Raw genomic sequence first — 19,080 nt, 5'->3', positions numbered from 1 at the left:
AGCAAATGTTTCGGGCCGTCCGAGACTCCCGTATTTTATCTGGGCTGCTCCGGATATCCTGACGTGCTTTTCTGATTCGTTCCTGTCTTCATGATCATGTGAAGGTATTAAGATTAGGAGAATACAGCCCCAGTTGCCAAAGAAGCCTGCCGAACGAGCCGACTGCAAGCCCGCGTGGAGGAGAACGAAAGTGGGGACTTGCTTTTCGATAGCTTCAAGTTTATCTAAAGCTAACAAGGGCAACGTCGCAGCGCTACCCAAAATGCTAAGCCTTGGCGACTAGGTAAACATAGTTGTGAATTGGGGCCTTGAGACAAAAAAAGAGTGTCGGTTGCATTGAAGAATTTCCCATGGGAGGGTCGGATGAGTCTTTAGAAACAAGTCTACCGCGTTTAAAGTGCTCACCCTTGCGTAATATCGTCAATGCTCGCCATGCCAGGCTCATTGGCGATGATGCTGATGATGCGGATGATGCGGATGATGTTGTCCGAGGCTTCGGTACGGATATGGTGGACATCTCGATGTTTTTTTTTTTTTGTGCGAAGGATTTAGGTCTGGGACGGGTGGCGCTTGGTGGCTGCCCGACCAGGGCACCAGCGACCTTGATACCAGCCTATCAATCGCGGACAATTCGAGTATACTCAAGAATAGAAATTGTACTAGCAGGCTCGGTGGCCCAGGTTAGGCAAAGATCGGTCAGGTAATACCGTGTCGTCTAAATCGTCTCATGTTTTTGCCATTGGCGTAAAACACACTTTGGGATAGCCAAGATGCGATATTACCGGTATGCTGCGCAAAAGCCTCGTGTGCCTGGATATTAATTACCCTATTCTGAAATAGTCAATACTACTGTACATTATATACTGTACCTGGGTATGAGCCTTTCATTTTTGTCTGTTTTCACTCTGAGAATGTGGGAAGCACCAGTGGCGAAGCTGTTTCATGGCATCTTGCTCGGGGTTGCCTATTGGGCGAAGCATGAAAAACAATGATGTATACGAGATCCTGTAGGTGGGCAGATCTCTTGTTTCCATCAAGATTTACCATTGCACCGTTTCAACCGTGTAAGCAAATCACGAATCCTTTCCCTCTCATTCCGTCGGACGCGAGAGATGCCCAATCATGTTTGCCCGATGCGATTCTGTACGATCAAAAGAATCATTCAACAATCAATCATTCGAGAAGTGGACAGTTGGTCATTTAGTCAATGAATCATCGCCCACTACCCGAAGGATGGCGGGGATGGGATCTCATCGTGTTCCGGAATAGGTGCGGTGCAGTACTTTGGATGCCTGCTTGCATGGGTTTTCGCATACGAACCGTACCGTAATTACTGGCCTTTTTTGTGCAAGGAGCTCTCAGTCCGTCCGAACGCAGCGGGTTTGGTGGTGTGCTCTACCTGCAATAAGCTCTCTTGCTCTTGCTATTGTTTTCCAAGCGCCCCTGTCCCTGACCGTACACCCCTGTCATGAACGCCACCCTTGTCCATCCCATTTTAAAGCGGGCACAGCGTGGCAGGGCGAAAACTTGCAGATACCTAGGGGAAAAAGAAAAGAAAAAGAAAAGGAGGAGACAAGAGGGGAAAAAAAAGAAAATGGAGAAAAATAAAAGCATACAGTAAATATTACTCAAGGTTTGGACGAGAAACGACAAGCTGCCTTGTTGGGTCACCAATGAGCCATCCCCGTTTGCCCCGACATGATGACTCTACCAAGAAATTCAGAAATGTGAATTGACCTGAAACGGATGATGAAGTCTGGATGACAGAAAGTCAACATCTCACGTAACGTCTTGCGCACTGCCCTCGTCTCTCTCAGCCCTTTTTCTTCTTCTGTTGTTTTGTTCTGTTCTTCGAATTTCTCTTTTTTCCTCCTGCCATCCCTGCTCAATCTTGGCAAGCGAGAGAGGTAAGGTGTAATTACTTACTATAGTAGATCATTAGCTGCCCCCCAGTTCCCATCGGACGCCATGGCACCCCCTGTTCCAAAAGGTCTTACCGGATGACATAACGCGCAAAGCACGGCTCATATGACGTATTCCCATTTTTTTGCACCATCTACAAAGTACAATGCTATCTGTTTTGATCCTCCAGCTTGGAAACACATAACGAAAACGAAATTCCTATAATGGAAGTTCTTTTTGGACGGATGTAGATGTTTTGGATAGACGACATATCAAAACAAGCTGCAAATGGAAGGCTAGGTGAAGTCTCAGCCTGGCAGGGGAATTGAAGCCAAAAAAAACAAAACAGAAAAAAAGTTAATTGTCACCTATCAGGGTTACCACGAGAAAGCCTATTCCCGAGGGGACCCCAATGTTCCGCGTTGGGTATTAACGCGCCTACTAAGTACCTAATCCAGCATAGGCTTAGGTGGGTGGGTCTTGGTGTGTATCTCGCATTCGGTGGTCTTTTCCGAGGCTTTTTCACACCTTGGTTTCCACGCAATTCTTGCCTGGCGGGCGGCGTCACTCTGTCATGACTGATTGACTGACTGACTGTTTGACTGCATGCATGCGTGCTTGCGTTGCCGCAAAGCGTGGCTCATCCCGTCTGCACGGATGGCCTTTGATCGTTTTAGTTTTGCTTGCTTCCTCTCTTTTGTTTATGTATCGACGTCAAGTTCGAGGCTTCGAGTCATAAGTGTTTGCTTGTGCACCTCGTAAGGCATCTGAGCAACAAGAAAGAAAAGGAAAGAAAAAAGAAAAAAAAAAACCGTGCTTCCCACTACCTTACGTACATGGCGCGATCAACTCCCATACCCGATGATCGGTTTGGTGCTGCTTGTACATTCCAGGCCAGGCCATCCACCGCTCTGTGGATTTTTTTTTTTTTTTTTTTTCTTTTCATCATGTCAGTGTCACTTCTTTCTTCTTCCTCTCCATGTGGGGTACCTGATGATAGGCTTGCCAAAGATGCACTTACTATGGTAGTGGGCTTGGTGGGCTTACGACGTATACTCCACTCGTCCCGGGCTTCCCACCCCTGCAGGGCAGGCAGACCTGCATGCCATCCATTCCATCACGCCGCACCCCCTCTTCGACTCACACCCTTCCTTGCTTCGTGACCACTACCAAATTTCCCGGCGCTGCGGTTAACTTGGAGGAGAAGAGCAAGATTTGACTAGGATATTCCACTCCGATCTGCTTGCCCTACCTGCTTTCACCGCATGCATACATACATATATCATCATAGCCTCCCCACCCTCACTCGGCTATGGTTCCTCCTTGGCTTCGAACAAAATATTCCACTACCGAACCAGGTTCAATTTCTCCATATATATCAGAGGAGGATCAGCACTCCTTTCCTGATCCTGCCCACCTTACCTCTCTACGAGTAACTATATTCCAACTACAAGGCCAAGCCCATTGCCGGCGGTCACCCACACTCCTTTTCGGGGGAGTTGAGAGAGAGAGAGAGACAGCGAGATAGAAAAAGGGGGGGAAACACACATTCACTATCTCCCTCCAGTTTTTAAATCATGATCGGCCATCAGCATCAGCATCATCATCACAGCATGCTCTCCCAGGCCGGCCACCGACTCCTCCGCAAATGCCGGAGCGAGAAGAAGCTCCGCATCAGCCCACCCATGCACGTTCGCAAAGACAGCACCGCCAGCACCTCATCCCTCAGCTCCGAGGCGTCGACGGCAGCAAGCTTCTCGACCCCCACTTACCACCATCACTCCCGCTCCCCGAGTGAGCACGAGAGGCAGTCGTCCGACTGGGACCCTCTCAGATGCCACCCACCACTGGACGTCGACAGGTCCCCCTATATCCCCATGCCGCGGCAGGCACCGCTGCAAAGGGGGAGTGGCGGCGGTGGTCACGATGACAACAGCTACGACGATGACGAAGACGACGACTATGACATGCAGACCCCTGTGGCGGAGCACGATTTTGAAGACATCATCGATCACTACGCTATGACGGCACTCCGCCCTCCGCCGCCCCTCGCCAACCGGCGTCCACTCTTCCAGCGCATGAAGACGGCCGAGATGGACATCCATGAGGGTTTCGATTTTGGATTCGCCGCCGCCAACCGCGACGGCCACAGGCACGACCACCTGGCGCCTCGCACCACGCCTCCCCGGCCCCTGACCTCGTCCACCATGGAGTCGGACCACTCGGGCACCTCGTGGCTGAACCTTGACTGCTCGCGGGACAGCGTCCCCAGCGAGCTCATCCCGTCGCCCAGGAGCAGGCGCCCGCCCTCCACTCAGCCCGACACCCCCGCCCACCTGCTCAAGAGGGGCGAGTGGAAGAGGAGGGGCATCGTCTTCGTCTCTGAGACCGACAAGGTCACCGAGGAAGACTGCTTCGACATCCCGTAAAAAGGAGTCCAAACAACTGTAACTGCAAACCATGCCAATATTCTTTTTTTTTAACTCTTATCTTGTATCTTGTTTGTAATCACTCCTTTTTGAGCAACTGAGCACAATACCCCACCCCTTTCGCAAACTTTCCTATGTCGGCCTTCTCTTTTTTTTTTTTTTTTTTTCTCAGCAAGCGTTTTATTTCAGTCTTTTCCCTTCCTCCTTTATATCACCTTTATCCTTTTCCAACACATTCGCTACTATTTCTAGGGCACAAACATGGCTTTACTGCAAGGCGTTCATCTTCAGGGGGGAATATCACGGTAACGACTATATTGTATACAAATACCCAGGGCGGCTTTTTTTTTTCTCTCTTCAAAGACTTTTTTTTCCAAAGCACGCGCTTTCATCTTTCCCCTCAATATCTTACATCGGCACCTCGGACTTTTCTGCTTGCCAGAAACTACCGTCGGCACATTGTAGTCTCTTTTTGTAACACTTGGTTCTAGTTCTAGGCATTCGTCCCACATTGGGCATAGCTGGAAGCAGGCCTTCGTTTTTTTGGTTTAGCTAGCGAATAAAGGAAAAAAAAAAAGTTACATCAAAGTAACTTGATTACAAATTATTTCATCCAAATCTCCGACGGTTCCGTACGAAATATAAAGAAAAGATAATAAATTAAAAGTGCTAAAATAAATCCATCGTCCGTGCTTCCCGTTGAACGATCGGGTTTGACAGGAATGACGTGTATTTCCTCCCCCTTTAGGCTTGGTGCCACGTTCAAGTTTACGTACAAAAAGTGCGAAGCTAAATTGGCCTGAGACGAACCGGCATATCATCCGTACACATGGTGACAGAGCTGACAAAAAGCGGTAGCACAATCTGTCACTTTGGCAAGACCGGGTGAAGAAAAGGAAAGAGGAAAAGAGGAAAAGGGGAGAAGAAGAAGGAAAAAAAAAAAAAAAAAAAAAAAAAACGAACCCACCATTTACAGAGAGGTGCCAAACACAGATCTACTGCTAGTGATAACCTGCAGCTCACAGATGTTACGGTATCTGACTTTTGTCACATGATAATTTCGCCAAGACAAAAAGATTGCCTCAACGACGCATCCAAGGCATTCCTGTTGATAGTCTTTTTGCCAAGGTTGTGGCTTTGCAAAAATGTTATAACATGGTATCACGAAGCCTGGGTATACCCCAATCAGTCCGTCCTACAAGTCAAGCGGCCTGGGCCTTTGACTTTCGGATTATCTTGCTAGGATCATGGGATCGTGGTTGGCAAGGGTGCGAAAAAAAAATTATATATAATAGTAATAATAATAATAAAATTATATCTCATTGCCTTCCATTCCGATGTTGAAGTTTCAAAAGCGGAGCCAGGTGATGAAGCCGTCGCAACACACAATACTGCCTAGTTACAAAATCAAGATCATGTGACAATCAGATGCGTGCGAAGCGGTTTTCAACAGCTTTGGGCTGCTTATCAAAGTTTAAAGCTTATTTAATATGAGGCCACTACGTCTGTATTCGATGGGTAGAATTGCTTTGGTCCACCTGTCTGAAGACCAGTCACCGTGAGAAAATCAGGCGTAAGGAAAGTCAGGACTATCAATGGGGCAGTCAAGGCTTCCTGCATTTGAGCACGTAAACCTGCTCGCCGACCTCGACGCATGCCTCTCGGTAATGTCCAGTGTGCCAGTAAATGTGTAGATCGAATCCAGCCAAATCATCAGATTATGAAAGCCAGTGATTGGCTGTTTCTCTCAGTGACGAACCTCGCGGGGAAGAGAAGAAAAAAAAAAAAAAAAAAGGGTTTCGCGATTCAACTCTACCTAACCATGGCCTTAGCTCCTTTGAAGAGCACGAAACAGATGAAATGTATCGTGTAAGAATGCAATCATAATCAGAAAAAAAAAGGCCTGTAATTACTCTTAAAAGAAAGTTCATAATCTCGTCTCTGCTTACCCGCTAGCAAACAAGCAGAATATCAACGTTGACCTGAGTTGGATTGCTGATTGAGCCCAAAGAGGTAACCAAGCTCTTGATCACTAAGTCTCGCCAAGTTTTTGGCCTCGTCACCGTTCAGTGCTGCCTCAACGAGAGTGCGCTTCTGCTCCTGCAAATTGATGATGCGGTCCTCAACTGTTTCCTGGACAACGAGACGCTGAACATGTACCGAACGCAGCTGGCCCATTCGGTGGGCCCGGTCGACTGCCTGCATCTCAATGTATGGGTTCCAGAACGGATCCATGATGATGACTTGTGATGCTGCCGTCAAATTGAGACCAGCGTTGCCAGCCCGCAGCGAGACCAGCATTATGGTTGCATTAGGATTAAATTGGAAATCTTGCACAGCCTTGTCGCGTGCATCACGACCAAGACTGCCATCGTAACGACATACCTGAAGCCCGAGGTCATGCCGGATCCCCACCTCAAGCAGGTCGAGCAGGCTGGTGAAGACGGAGAAGATCAGAGTCTTTTCCCCCTTCTGTCGGATTTCGCTAAGTAGCTGAGTACATTTGCTGATCTTGGCCGATGTGATCCAGTTGTCGTCCAAGTAGTCAAAGTATCGCTTGCGGGAGGCTTTGTTGCGCTTGGCATCCTTGCGTAGCTCAGCCAGCTGGTGAGGCTTCACCTCCTCCTTGGCCTTTTTCTTCTTCTTCGATGCCCCACCCGACTTCTTCGCCTTGGCCTGCGTCTTAGACTTCCTCTTCTTGGAGGGCTTCTCGACAGGTGAAAGTTCTTCATCATCCGAATCCATTACTACAGGTGCTTTGCCCTTGCCCTTCGTGAACTTAGGCTGAGATGACAAAGATTCGGTGTCGGAGCTTTTATCACTGTCGCCGACAATAAAATCCTTCAGGTCGCCGTTGTCGTCAACTTCATCTCCGGACTCCGTTTCAGACCCTGCTGTATCAGAGTCCGAGTCGAAGCCCTGGGCCCACTTGTCCTCTTCTGACTCTGCTTCATCTTCTGGCGAGTTTGTCTCCATGAGCTCAGGCATGTGTACTTGCTTGAAGGTACCGTAGTTAACGACCTTCTTGGAGTCAATCTGGCCACGACACTCTGGGCATTTCGCGCTGTTGTTGTCTCCTGACCTCAGTTCCGAATTGCTAATCCACTGAGTCAGGCACTCGCGACATAGGGCATGGCCGCAAGGAAGTACAATAGCCGGGTCCTCAACAGCATCCATACAGATGGGACAACTGAAGGCTTCGATTTCCTTCAGTCTGCGAACGACGTCGCTTGACATTGACCTTGCCAGCCCCAACAGATGCTCTTCAGAAACCTCAGGGTCCATGGTATACTCCACGTCAGTGTTGAGCTGGGGATGGCAAGCCGCCTGCCTCAGTCGGAGGAGCAGCACCAGTGCATGGGCATAGTTCTTGCGAAGCGTTCCACGCCTGATATACTTGTTGATCTGATTTCGCGAGCTTGTTTCCAGGTCCCTATAGAAGCTCGCCTCGTCCTCGGAGAATACGACATGAACGACCTCTTCAAACTTTGGCGGCAGTTCCAAGATAGGTTTCCCATTGATCTTGGATGTCTTTTCACGTCTTAGCATGATGGCCTTTAGAACAACCTGAAGTTGCTTGATGGCCTTTGCCGTGCGCGAGGCCATGCTACGATTGGTCGTGCCCTTAGGTGTGAGACAACCGAATGCCTAAAGGCATGAAAATGTTAGCATTAGTCTAGAATACATCCACCTCAATAATACGACTGAAACTCACCGATTTAAAAGCGGTTGCCGAATTATATGGTGCAATCCTCAGGAATCTGATCAGTGAAAAGAGCTCGTGAGCTCCATTCATCATCGGGGTGCCTGTCAAGCACCAACGATGCTCGCTTCGGAGTACTGACACGGCCTTCGCTGCTTGTGTGTTCTCATTTTTCACACACTGAGCTTCGTCCAGGATGATTCGCCAAAATCGAGACTTGGAATGTAGCAGCGGGCACTTCTTCTGTAAAGTGGTGTCTTCTGCATACTCTTCAGGTGTCTTCTTGAACTGAAGCTTGTACAGCTCCATGCGTTTAAACTCTGAGGCAAGGGTGCCATAAGTAGTCATGACTACATCAAACTTACAAAGTTCAGAGTATGGCTTTTTGTGGGAGCCGTGAAGAAGAAAGACGCTCATTCCTTTATCCGGCTTCAGTTTGTTGGCAATTTCAGCCTCCCATTGCTTGATAAGAGCCACCGGACCAATTATGAGATTGGTCTAAACCCATGTTAGTAAAGAACAACTGAGTTCATACCTGGAAATGCTAACCTTCACGTCTGAGTTTGGACTTGGACGCGACACCATGAGCGAAAGTGTCGATACAGTCTTGCCAAGACCCATGTCATCAGCAAGCAAGCCGCCCTTTTTGAGCTCATCCGTCTCCATATTCTTCATCCACTTCAATGCAAGCTGCTGATGTGGGAATAGCGGAAACTTCATCGCTTCGGGCGTCTCATCTACCTCGCCCTCAGCAAGGTCCTCGTCTGGCCGAATGGACGCCAGCATGTCCCTGATGGCCTGCTCTTCTTTCTTGCGATAGTCGTCTGCCGGATTGTAGTATGGGTGACCCATTCCATTGTGATCATCGTCTGATTCCAGAAAATTGGCCAGGCGTGATGGAAGTGGATTACCATTGCTGTCCCTGAGGTTGAGGTAATCGAAACTACTGGTCTGATTGATTAAATTTCCAAGGCCGCTGAATGCAGACGAAACCATCGACGATGTCGAACCCCAGGAGTTGAGTTGATTAAAAAGCCCACCCTGCAAATTTCCAGGGCGATGCATGTTCGCAACTCCTCTAGAGTTGCTTGGTATCACCTGAGCAGCGGAGGGGACCGTCAAATTGGCGAACGGGTTAAGTCGGCTGGACCAAGGCAAGTGTCCAATGTTATGAGACGGCTGGCCTGGCTGCTGACGGGTAGAGGACCTGGGAGGTAGGTTATTCATGCGACGGAACTCGTCTTCGGAATCAGAGCTGACATATCCGCCCGGGATCTGTTGCTGCGTGGGCAAGACATGCTGAGTGGATGAAGCACTCGGCGCAGGTCTACTAACTAAGTGAGTCTGACCGTACGGCGAATTGTTCACTGAATTATGGAGTCGATACGGATTGCGAGAGCCGTGTGAGTCGTTCCGAGACTGAGTGCTTTTCTGAGAATGCTTTTGAATGGTGGCGTATATATCGTCGTCGTCCCTAGGTGAAGAAAGAACATATCAGTTATCGCCCGCCATAGATGCGCCCTGTCTGATAGTTGATCATTACCCAGTAAGGTCGATGACATCTGAATTTTGGCCACGATTTAATTTTGAGGGCGTCGCGAAAGCGTCGTTCGAATCACGTGTTGGCGTTGTCATCCTCCCAGTTCGCTGAGACTTGGAAGTTCCTTCGGCCGGCTCCGTCTTCAAGTGCTCATGACCATTAACAAGCGTACTATATGTCCGCTTCCGGCTATGATCGACTCCAGAGCTATGCGAGCCACGGCTATTGCTGTCCTTGTCAGGTATGAATAACTTGGAAGTCGAAACCTCGTTTGATGGCGAGGCTAGGACCGAAGGTTAGTGAATTGTCCGCACAAAAGGGATGAGCTGAGAGCAGTGAATTGGGGTCCAGAAGTGTTCGCGAGTAACGGTTACAGTTAGTGCAAAAAAGCACGAGTTATCACATACCAGATGAGCTGTTGCCGATTCCATTTGTAGTAGCTATTGAGTAGGTAAGCTGGTGTGAATTCCAAGCGTAGAAGGACCGGATCTTACCAAGACTTTGTTCAGCAGCCCTTTTGGAGGACACATATCTTGCCCGAATCTCAGCCATGCAGGTGCTCACATAATCAAAACTTGCGTTTGACAGAAGAAGAGACCGAGCGATAGCTTCAGTCATGTTGAAATCATCCTCAAACTCTTCATTGATGTGATCGATAGCTTCTTCAAAGTCTCTTAGCAAGTTCGCGTTCGGGACACCACAGCGATGGAAGTCCTTAACCTGAGACTGGATTTGCTTTGTTAATACGCGGACTCGCTTTTCAAACCCGGTGATTACGACATTAATCTCTGTTGCCAGTCCCGATGATGCTGTCTGCTGAGTTTGCGATGGAGTATTTCCTGATGGTCGAGGTTCTGAAAGACATTAGAATATATTCAAGGGTTTATTAGGGAAAGGGTCGTGTCGGTGACAAACCTCTATTCGTATAAGGAGAGACGGAGTTAGAGACATGAGATTGCCGAGATGAATATTGAGATGATTCCGGCTCTGTTTGGGACGTGTCAATAGATACCCGATATTCAGCTTAACAACGTATGGCAGATAAATGATAGAGTTTGAAGCGAGAAAAATTGTGTGGGTTACGTTGAGGTATTAAGAATAGTGCAGAAGAAACCAAGTCAAGGATAAGTAGAGGATATACGCGAACCTGTTTCTGCCTGGAAAGAAGTTGAGCCAGAGGCGGTGGGCTGCCACCTTGCAGGACTTTGCAGTGCCCCTAGTTCTATTTCGAGATGATTGGTATCAGCAACAGAAATAACAAGATGGCATCCCACAGCAGGCAACTAACCTGGCTTGACATGGCGAGATGATGAGCCCTGGTTTCGTTGCATGGAGGACAGTTGGTGCTGAAGTTGACCAAGCCGGTCCTTTGCTTGCTGGATTTCCTCGGGATCCGCTGAGATGGATCCCATAGAATGATCATCCTCAAGGGAAGCGACCACAGCCCGCTGGAGATCTATCTCGTTGCGTAGATTATCCATCTCGGCCATTTTGCTCTGGAGAAAGTGAGCATGAAGGTTGGAATAATGGATGGGGCTGGATGCCCTGAGCGTGGTTTCTATCGCACGACTTGGTTGCGAAGACAGTAAGACGCAGACTGCCGCCGTGCTTGGACAGTTGCTTCATCAAGTGGCCGAATAGAGAGACTGTAATAATCAACGGATAGGCATCTATCTCCCTCCTAGTTTGATTTGCCACAGTTAAAAAGTTCGAGACCAGATGCTTATGTGGCAACGGTGGTCTGCCTTAACGTAGCAGCTGCCTGGCGTGGCGGGGTTCAGGCGAACGAACCCCGAAATTCCATCTGGCGTACTTCTGAGGACTATTTCATCCAATCGATGGATTTGCGCTCCGCCTTACGTCTTGAGCCCTGCCTTCAATTATGGTTCATGACAGAGGGTGAACGAGCACCGAAAAAAATATTGACAGGTTGGTGGAGGTCTGCGCCAGACGAGAGAAGGTTGTTGGTGCACAGAGGAAAACAATCCATGAGCTAGGGTGGTTTAATCCAATGTAACTTTGACTGCGAGCCCTACTGTCCATCGGTGTTGCTTAAGCTCGTCATCAAGATAGAATTAAGCAACGGTCGCGTCAGCCGCGTCCCACATCGAGACAAGTTTGGCACAGTGTTAATAGCTGATTGCAGAAGCGGCGGGGCTAGACCTTCTCCGCTGCAATTGCGGGATTGGCTGTACCTGGCTGTATCCCCATGTTGCTAGGGACCCTTGCAATGATGCCAGGGCGAGATATTAGCCTGTTGGTTAGGCCTGGTGGCCAAAAATTGGGGTCTCCATCCTTTAGAAATTGCTAGCCTGCAACATCAAAGTCGGCAAGGTTGGGTATTGAGTAATGGCATGGTGGAAATATGGTCCCTATATAAAAACTCCACTGCGGTAAAATTAATCTTCGGGTACATAGTCCAAAACAAAACGTCTATCAAGTGACTTGTTTATTAGAGTACAACTTGGATGAAGGAAAAAAAAAACGCTAATGACAAAAAAACTCAGTTAAACTAGCCAAGAAGATGTATGCGCACATCAAGCACTCTTCGAATTCGCCGTGCTGGACCCTCCTCTATCTGGGTGTGCGATCTTCCCCCAGGCCTTACTGACTTTACCTGTAAACCACTTCCAAAGGTCTTCGAGCTTCTCCTTGGCGGTCTTCGGCCGACTTGCACCATCCTTCCCATCACCACCACCGTTGTTGCTGCCCGGAGATTCTGTCTGGGTCGGTTCCGGCACATGATCGACACCGACCGACTGCGTTGGGGTTTTCTCCGTCGCCGTACTTGACGTGACGGGATCCGCAACATCTGGTATTGGTGACTCGGGGCTGTGCAGCCCAATGGGCTTGAAGGGCAATCTTAAAGTGCCGTTGTTCGGCACTGGCTCGAGTCCGACTGAGTCGCACAAAATATTGTAGACCTCAATATTTTCTGCGTGGCGGTTAGCTTGCATGACGCTGACATCAAGGTGTGCGTTGTTAAGAACAGGTTGGCAAAGCTTACGAAACGGTTCCAGCTTGCTATTTGGTGCATGTGGAAATGCCGGACCCCTCGCAATAAAGATAGCCCTCATCAAAGGATGCTCGTTGTCGTAGCCATGCAGTCCACGGGGGTGGTACGCCAGGTCTTTTGCCTTGGCCTCCTGAAGGTCGAACTCTTCCCGCTGCACCACGTTCCACCCCGTTTTGGGAACTACCCAAAGTGGCGCAATGCGGTCGTTGTTGGAGAAGTGGTATCGCTTGGGCATGTTCAAGTCCTTGAGGTAGATGTCAACGTTGGGATTGTCCTTGGTGTTGCGAACCAACTCGTCGTACAGAGACTGCAGGTCTTCTGGATTGCGCGGCCTCAAACCGACTAGAGGCCAGCCGTCGATGTGCTCAACCTTGGACAGGTCAACAAGATCATCAAGCTGAAGAAGACGCGTTCTATCCGTTGTAGCCATGCCGTGATCCGACACCACAATGACGTTCACGAGGCCAGTCAGGTTCCTTTGCTCAAGTCCTTTGAAAATGTCGTCCATCATGCCGTCCACTTCCTGAATAGTCTTCCTTATCTCCGTGCTGTTAGGTCCATAGGTGTGGCCATCCGCATCGACGTTGGGAACATATGCTGCAATAAGTTGCGGGCGCATATCTTTGGGGTCTGCCTTTTCGTCCTCCATGCCCGGCTTGTCCAAAAGTTCGAGGATCCTTGATACCTTGCCGGAAAGCTTCTCTTTGCCATCGTATTTGTCCAAAAAGCTAGGCTCGATACCGAGGATATGTGCTTCACTGCCTGGCCACATGTGGATGGCAGTTCGGATTCCTGCCTTCTCTGCAGTCGCCCAGAAGGGCTCGCCACCCCACCATTTCGGGTCGAGACTCCGGCCAGGGTCCGTGTAGTAAAAATCGGTCTTCAGCGCAGGATCATAAAATGTGTTGCCGACTACACCGTGACTCTCGGGATATAACCCGGTGACAAGGGTATAATGGTTCGGGAAGGTAACGCTCGGAAACGATGGTAGCATATATAAGGGCGACACGCCCTCCTTGACAAAAGCGTTCAACCTTGGTGTCAGCCCTCGGTTCAAGAAATCCGCCCTGAAGCCGTCTAGGCTGATAATGATTGTCGTCGGAGCAAATAGTGCAGTGCCGTTGCTGGTATACTGCTGTTGCTTGTGACTCTTGTCCTTCATGGACAACTTCCATGCCCCCAAGGCAAGCAGTGCAAAGATTGCCGCGATTATTGTATGTATGAGGGTCCACTGGCAGCAACTCCACCTTCTTCGTTTGGGCTCTTCCAAGAATTTCATCCGCAGCCTGTCGACCTCCTCACTGTCTTCCCTCTCGCTGCTGTCACCCGTCTCGCTCCCCTCCTTCATGCCCCCTTCCTCCATTTCATACATCAGCTCGCCGTCCTCCCCATGCTGGGCCTCGGCCAGCAACCGATCTTTTTTCATCTTGCGCCTGTTTTTCCTCTGCTTCCTCTTATCAACCTTCTTTTCCCTTCCGTCCTCGTTGTCTCCTGCAGTGGACGACCGCAACGAGGTATCGCTGTAGCGCCGTATCAACTTCAAGGGGTTCGGTATTGTGAGCCCGCTCTCACGCCTGCCCTTCTCTTGAGTGCGTCTTCGTGCATCCAGAACTAGCTTATCTGTTTCTTCCTCCTCCATGAATACAAGGCGGTCGTGCGCTCGAAGCTCTCGGCTGTTGCGCGCCCGCTGAAGGAGCATGTCGTCGTCGCTATCGGCTTCCTGATCGCTGTGGATCGACCGCGCGTCGGCATCGTAGTCTATAGGGGACAGAAAGGAGTTGTTATCCCGGCCGCCCGCGGGCGGTGCTGGTCTCGGCTTTTGCAGAGGCATTGTAGGAAGCTCAGCGAGTTTTGGGCTGGCTGCAAAATGATGGATAGCAATTTGTTTGAGGGCCGAAAGGCTGAGCGAGCATTAAGCGTCGAAGAAGCCCTCCCTACAAGGGCTTTATGCCATTGGCAAAACAAGATTGGAAAGACAAACGACAATACCGGGGAAGGCAGCTGAAGTTGTTTCTAGGACGGAACAGATGATCGTCTAAATGTTAGGATGAGAGCGCTACTGATTGATAACAGGGGAATTGGAGATTTTAGTGGCGACATCCCCAGTTAGGGATGGTGGAGCGACGAGTCGCGTACAGTACAGATCCTAGTTTCTTCACTGTCTATCCCTTGCCTGCATAAGGCTGTTTGGCCAACACACACTCAGCCTCCATAAGACCTTGGAGTGTCCGGCTGACAAAAGCTGTTGCGAAGACCATGTGAGACAACGCCCTGCATACTGACAAGTGGAGAAACTGTTTGACATTTCGTAAAATCGCTAAATATATGTTGCAGCCACAGATATTAGAGAACCCAATGGAAACCATACGTTTAGTATCCAAGACTAGGGTTGTTCCCAGCCTTTTCCAACAAAAAAAAAAAAAAAAAACGCCAAACAAATTTCCAACACCAACACCATACCGACGAGAAATCCGACATACTCAGCACCAACAGTAGTAGTAGTTGTCATCCCAAACAGTATTGGATGTGCTTAAACCCTTTTGCCACCTGAAGCTGGGGATAGAGCCGTCTCGCTCTGTGAACACCACCTTGATGTCATTCTCGTACGCATTGCTCGTCGCCTTCACTCCTGATGTCGTAGCCTCGTCCGGGTTCCACACAATGACGGATTTCATCCCTGTTAGAGACGCTTCAGCAACCGCTGCGTTAAGTAGTGCCCAGATGTGTTCGACTCTGCGTGCCTCGGATTCCGGGGCAGTGGTGACGATACGGAGCACCACAAGTCGCTGTTTCTTGTGGACCCATGTGATCCAGCTTTTGCCATCGAGTGTCCTTGCGCCTCGGTGATCAACCTCGGTGTTCGAGTGTAGCTTCATGAAGGTGTCCTCAGCCGCAAATTGCTGCTCAAGCTGCGCGAAGTTAGGAGAGAAAGCCAAGTGTATCTTCCCGTCCGCGGGGCAGTTCTGCAGCCGCTGTTTGAGGTTGGCAATGTCGAGGTCGCACAGCTGTCTGATTTCGTCTAGTGCAAGCCATCTTGTTTTGATATTGCAGCAAGATTCCGGATCCAGTATCTTGCCCTCATTCAGCAAGGTCAAACTGGCTTCCTGGTGGGGAAAGACGTTCCAGCCCATGTTCGTGTAATACAGTTTGCCTATGTCACTGTAGAGGACCGAACATGCCGCAGATTGGTTGTCCATGACTTCCTGGAGCTTCTTGAGCATGAAGTTCGCCATACCCAACCGACGGTAGTTGGGATTGGTAAAGACACTGGCAACTCCGAACGCCGTTGTTTCCTCAATGCTATCAGGCTTGCCAGCCTCGGTGGCTCCAGGAATTTTTGGTTCACGAATGAAAACAGTCTTCCTGACAGTCTCACAGCCCGCAACCACTTCCGAAGGGTCGGACTTCTTATACAAAACCCAGAACTTGATGCCATCGTCTCTCGCAAGTTCCGTGCGTGAAAGCATCTCTCCAGCCTCCATGTACTGGGCTAGGGTTAGAGGTTTGGACCAGCATTCGCTGTTCAGCTTGCGAAATATAATCGCCTGTTCTGGAGTTGCCTCAGCAAAGACAACATCCAAGGATGCTGTGGGCATCGGGATGCCCAAGTCCATGTCCCCCATGACGATCGAATGAGGCAAAGACTAAGTAAGGGTTTTGTTGTGTATGTCAGCGTATTTCGACCGCAGCTGAAGAAAATTTAGTCTGTTGTTCGTCTTTATATAAAATGAAAAAGAAACAGTGAACAGATATGTTAAGATCCAGCGATGTTGAGTCAAGTTTCAAACTAAAAGCGCGTGGTGACAGCTAGACCCACGCCAAGGATGCGGACTGCAAATGCGAAGGGAGGGATAGTGGGGTGCAAAGGATTATATTGTAGAAGCAATAAAATGGAACCTCCTTCGAAGCCAAGTCTCGGACTCTAGCAGAAGTCGAGTGGATGGACCAGCAGTACAAAGGGTGCAGTAATCGATTAGAGACAAGAGCGCCGCTTACATTTGCCTTTGTGGTGCTGTTATTCGATGAAAAGGGGGAACGGAATTACTCTGTAAAATGAAGCTTGAGGTAAAAGGCGGCTAGCAGTTTGACCCCGCCAAAAGTTTCCCAGGTGGCCGCGATAAGTGCTTCGAGATTTTGCAGTTGCTGCCGGCAGGCAACAGTCCACTGAGAAAGATGAAACTCGAGCAAAATAGTTCAATTTTCCCGGGTGAATGTCGCAAGGCTTGATATTTACGAACGGTATAGCTGTCAAAGGGGTGCATGAGGCTGTCGATTCGTGCAGGTAGGTGTATGCACCCTCAGTGGCACGTGTAGCGCAGTACTTTGCCAAGACGCTTAGCCACGAAGATCCGAACTTGAAACTAAGTTGATTGATGCTGAACCGAGTTTGATTCTCTGTGCACCAAGACTAAAAAAGATGACAAATGGATACCCAACTGCACGAGAATGGGGGTTTTGAACTTTCAAGTATGTAGACATGAAAAGGAGTCGAGGTCAGCTGGCACTCGTGGGGGTCAGACGTGGGCTATCTTGGAAAGTGACTGGTGCCCAAGCTTCCTTGCTAGCTAGTCTAGCCATCCTGAGATGACTGCGGTATAATGACGACTGTCGAAGTAAATATGATTACTGATAAGGAGGCGGAAAGATCTCAGCCGGGGTAGGACGTGGTTGAATATCATTTTTTAGTCCATTGATATCCAACATATCTATGCAATGGATTGAAAACCTGTAGATCGGCGGTGCAGCTGAGGACTGTCTGTATGGACGGTGTCGTCTACCCCCAGTCGCGGCGAAATGGTCCAAGGCATTCTGCGGTGAGCAGGAAAACAAAACAAATAGCAAAAAAGCGTTAGCGTTACAGATTCTATCAAATTGTAATGGGACACGAAATCTATTGTTAATGCTGCTGCTAGTTGATTACCGCGATCCCAACACCAGCATACGGATTGATAATGCTTCCAAATTCTAAGTTCTATATACATGAATGACAAGGACTTACCCCACCTAACAGCGCCGGCACGTGATATGGGCCACTTTCTGGTCCACTCTAAGAATTGTGGAGCTGCCGCGGTCTTAGTAGGGCATGAAATTTTGCTCACGCACGACGTCCCCTCTTATGCCCTCAAGTCAAGCAAACCGACGCCACGCCTAGATTCTTGTCACAAATCGTGAAAAGGTAAGCCATTTCTTTACGACACTTTTGAAAACGACCATCACGACGACGATACCCTCGACCTCAGAATCATACTCTCGCTCACATCAACGACTACTAGCCGCCAAAAATGGGTGATATCAGCATCGTCGCTGCCCAGTGGCCTCAGGTCGAGGTCGGCCGCGTTATCCTGATCAATGACGGCCCCAACGCTGGCAAGCTCGCCACCATTGTCGAGATCATCGACCACAAGCGCGTACGTGGAAAAGTTCCCTGGATTTGGTGTCGCGGTGCTGGTAGTTGGAAGTTGCCGTAAATCGGCAATTCTGGAACCAGGATGTTGCAACAATCCAGACTAACATGCAACTATGCCAATTGCAGGTCCTCGTCGATGGGCCCTCCTCAGACTCCAGCCTCGCCACTGCGAGACAATCCGTTCCTCTGAGCCAAGCCGTTCTTACCGCTCACGTCATCCCCAACCTGCCCCGTGGTGCGCGGACAGGAGCTGTCAAGGCTGCTTGGGAGAAGGCTGAGGTCGATTCGAAGTGGAAGGACAGCAACTGGGCCAAGAAGGCCGACCGCAAGGCTAGGAGGGGCGCCCTCACCGACTTCGACCGCTTCAAGGTCATGCGCCTCAAGAAGCGCGCCCGCTTCGAGGAGCGCAAGGCTCTGGCCAAGGTCAAGGCCTCGGCATAGACAACAACGACTTTGACGGAAGCATAAAAAGGAATCTTTGGGACTGTTTCGGCGTGGCTTGCATCGAGGGGACGGGCGTCAAATTAGAGCAGACTTGGAAGGAAAGGGGCTTTTCGACGCGGTTTCGGTTTGCGGAAAACGGTTTTCACCTCTGGAATGGATTGCATGATCATATCCAATCGGCATTAGGGCTATCGCGATTCTTTTGCACTTTTTTCGGGACAACCCTGTACAGTCACGATCATCTTACGAGATGGCGTGTCGCGGCGTAAAATGAGGAAATCTTTTGAGCCAAACGACCGTCGGCGCTTGATATTGTGACAATCGGGGCGGTCGGGTGATACAGAAGGGAGCCGGGCAGACTGATTGATACACTGCGAAGCTACCATCCGTTTCGTTTGTGGATGCCTCGTGCTTCGAAAGCTCGCAAACAAAACAAAGCATTCTTACATAATGATATGAAGAACACCACGGCCCTACACATGAATGCATCTAAATTGTAAAGAATGAAAACTGCTATGGCCATTCGCCTTTTACTATTCCCGGGAGTTTTGCAGCGACGTTTACAGTTCCTTGAACGATTCCTAGCAGTGTCACCTCCCCGTAGGTGGCAATAGACTTTGAAGCTGCCATCCAGCGTCT

The 19,080-nt window shown here is 49.5% G+C and overlaps 5 protein-coding genes across 5 annotated transcripts; 3 read left to right on the top strand and 2 right to left on the bottom strand.

The window, feature by feature from the left end:
• Positions 1-3,479: 3,479 nt before the first annotated feature.
• On the top strand, positions 3,480-4,331 carry PpBr36_09775 (uncharacterized protein; the record flags this gene model as incomplete). Its single annotated transcript, XM_029896894.1, has 1 exon — positions 3,480-4,331. One exon carries the CDS (start codon positions 3,480-3,482, stop codon positions 4,329-4,331), a length of 852 nt encoding a protein of 283 aa, XP_029745093.1.
• A 1,971-nt stretch (positions 4,332-6,302) lies between these two features.
• Positions 6,303-14,421, bottom strand: PpBr36_09774 (uncharacterized protein; the record flags this gene model as incomplete). Its single annotated transcript, XM_029896893.1, has 9 exons — positions 6,303-7,979; positions 8,047-8,532; positions 8,584-9,508; positions 9,578-9,857; positions 9,982-10,413; positions 10,722-10,796; positions 10,863-11,132; positions 12,192-12,509; positions 12,582-14,421. 9 exons carry the CDS (start codon positions 14,419-14,421, stop codon positions 6,303-6,305), a joined length of 6,303 nt encoding a protein of 2,100 aa, XP_029745094.1.
• Positions 14,422-15,070: 649 nt separating this feature from the next.
• PpBr36_09773 (uncharacterized protein) lies at positions 15,071-16,213 on the bottom strand (the record flags this gene model as incomplete). The annotated part of the gene is made up of 1 exon (XM_029896892.1): positions 15,071-16,213. The coding sequence occupies one exon, from the start codon at positions 16,211-16,213 to the stop codon at positions 15,071-15,073; it is 1,143 nt and encodes a 380-aa protein (XP_029745095.1).
• Positions 16,214-17,467: 1,254 nt separating this feature from the next.
• PpBr36_09772 (uncharacterized protein) lies at positions 17,468-17,762 on the top strand (the record flags this gene model as incomplete). Its single annotated transcript, XM_029896891.1, has 2 exons — positions 17,468-17,486; positions 17,602-17,762. The coding sequence occupies 2 exons, from the start codon at positions 17,468-17,470 to the stop codon at positions 17,760-17,762; spliced, it is 180 nt and encodes a 59-aa protein (XP_029745096.1).
• Positions 17,763-17,872: 110 nt separating this feature from the next.
• On the top strand, positions 17,873-18,438 carry PpBr36_09771 (uncharacterized protein; the record flags this gene model as incomplete). The annotated part of the gene is made up of 2 exons (XM_029896890.1): positions 17,873-17,998; positions 18,124-18,438. The coding sequence occupies 2 exons, from the start codon at positions 17,873-17,875 to the stop codon at positions 18,436-18,438; spliced, it is 441 nt and encodes a 146-aa protein (XP_029745097.1).
• Between the last annotated feature and the right edge of the window lie 642 nt (positions 18,439-19,080).

The sequence above is a fragment of the Pyricularia pennisetigena genome (genome assembly GCF_004337985.1).
Source record: "Pyricularia pennisetigena strain Br36 chromosome 7 map unlocalized Pyricularia_pennisetigena_Br36_Scf_7, whole genome shotgun sequence".
Lineage (NCBI taxonomy): Eukaryota > Fungi > Ascomycota > Sordariomycetes > Magnaporthales > Pyriculariaceae > Pyricularia > Pyricularia pennisetigena.
This window is presented reverse-complemented; position numbering and strand designations above follow the sequence as displayed.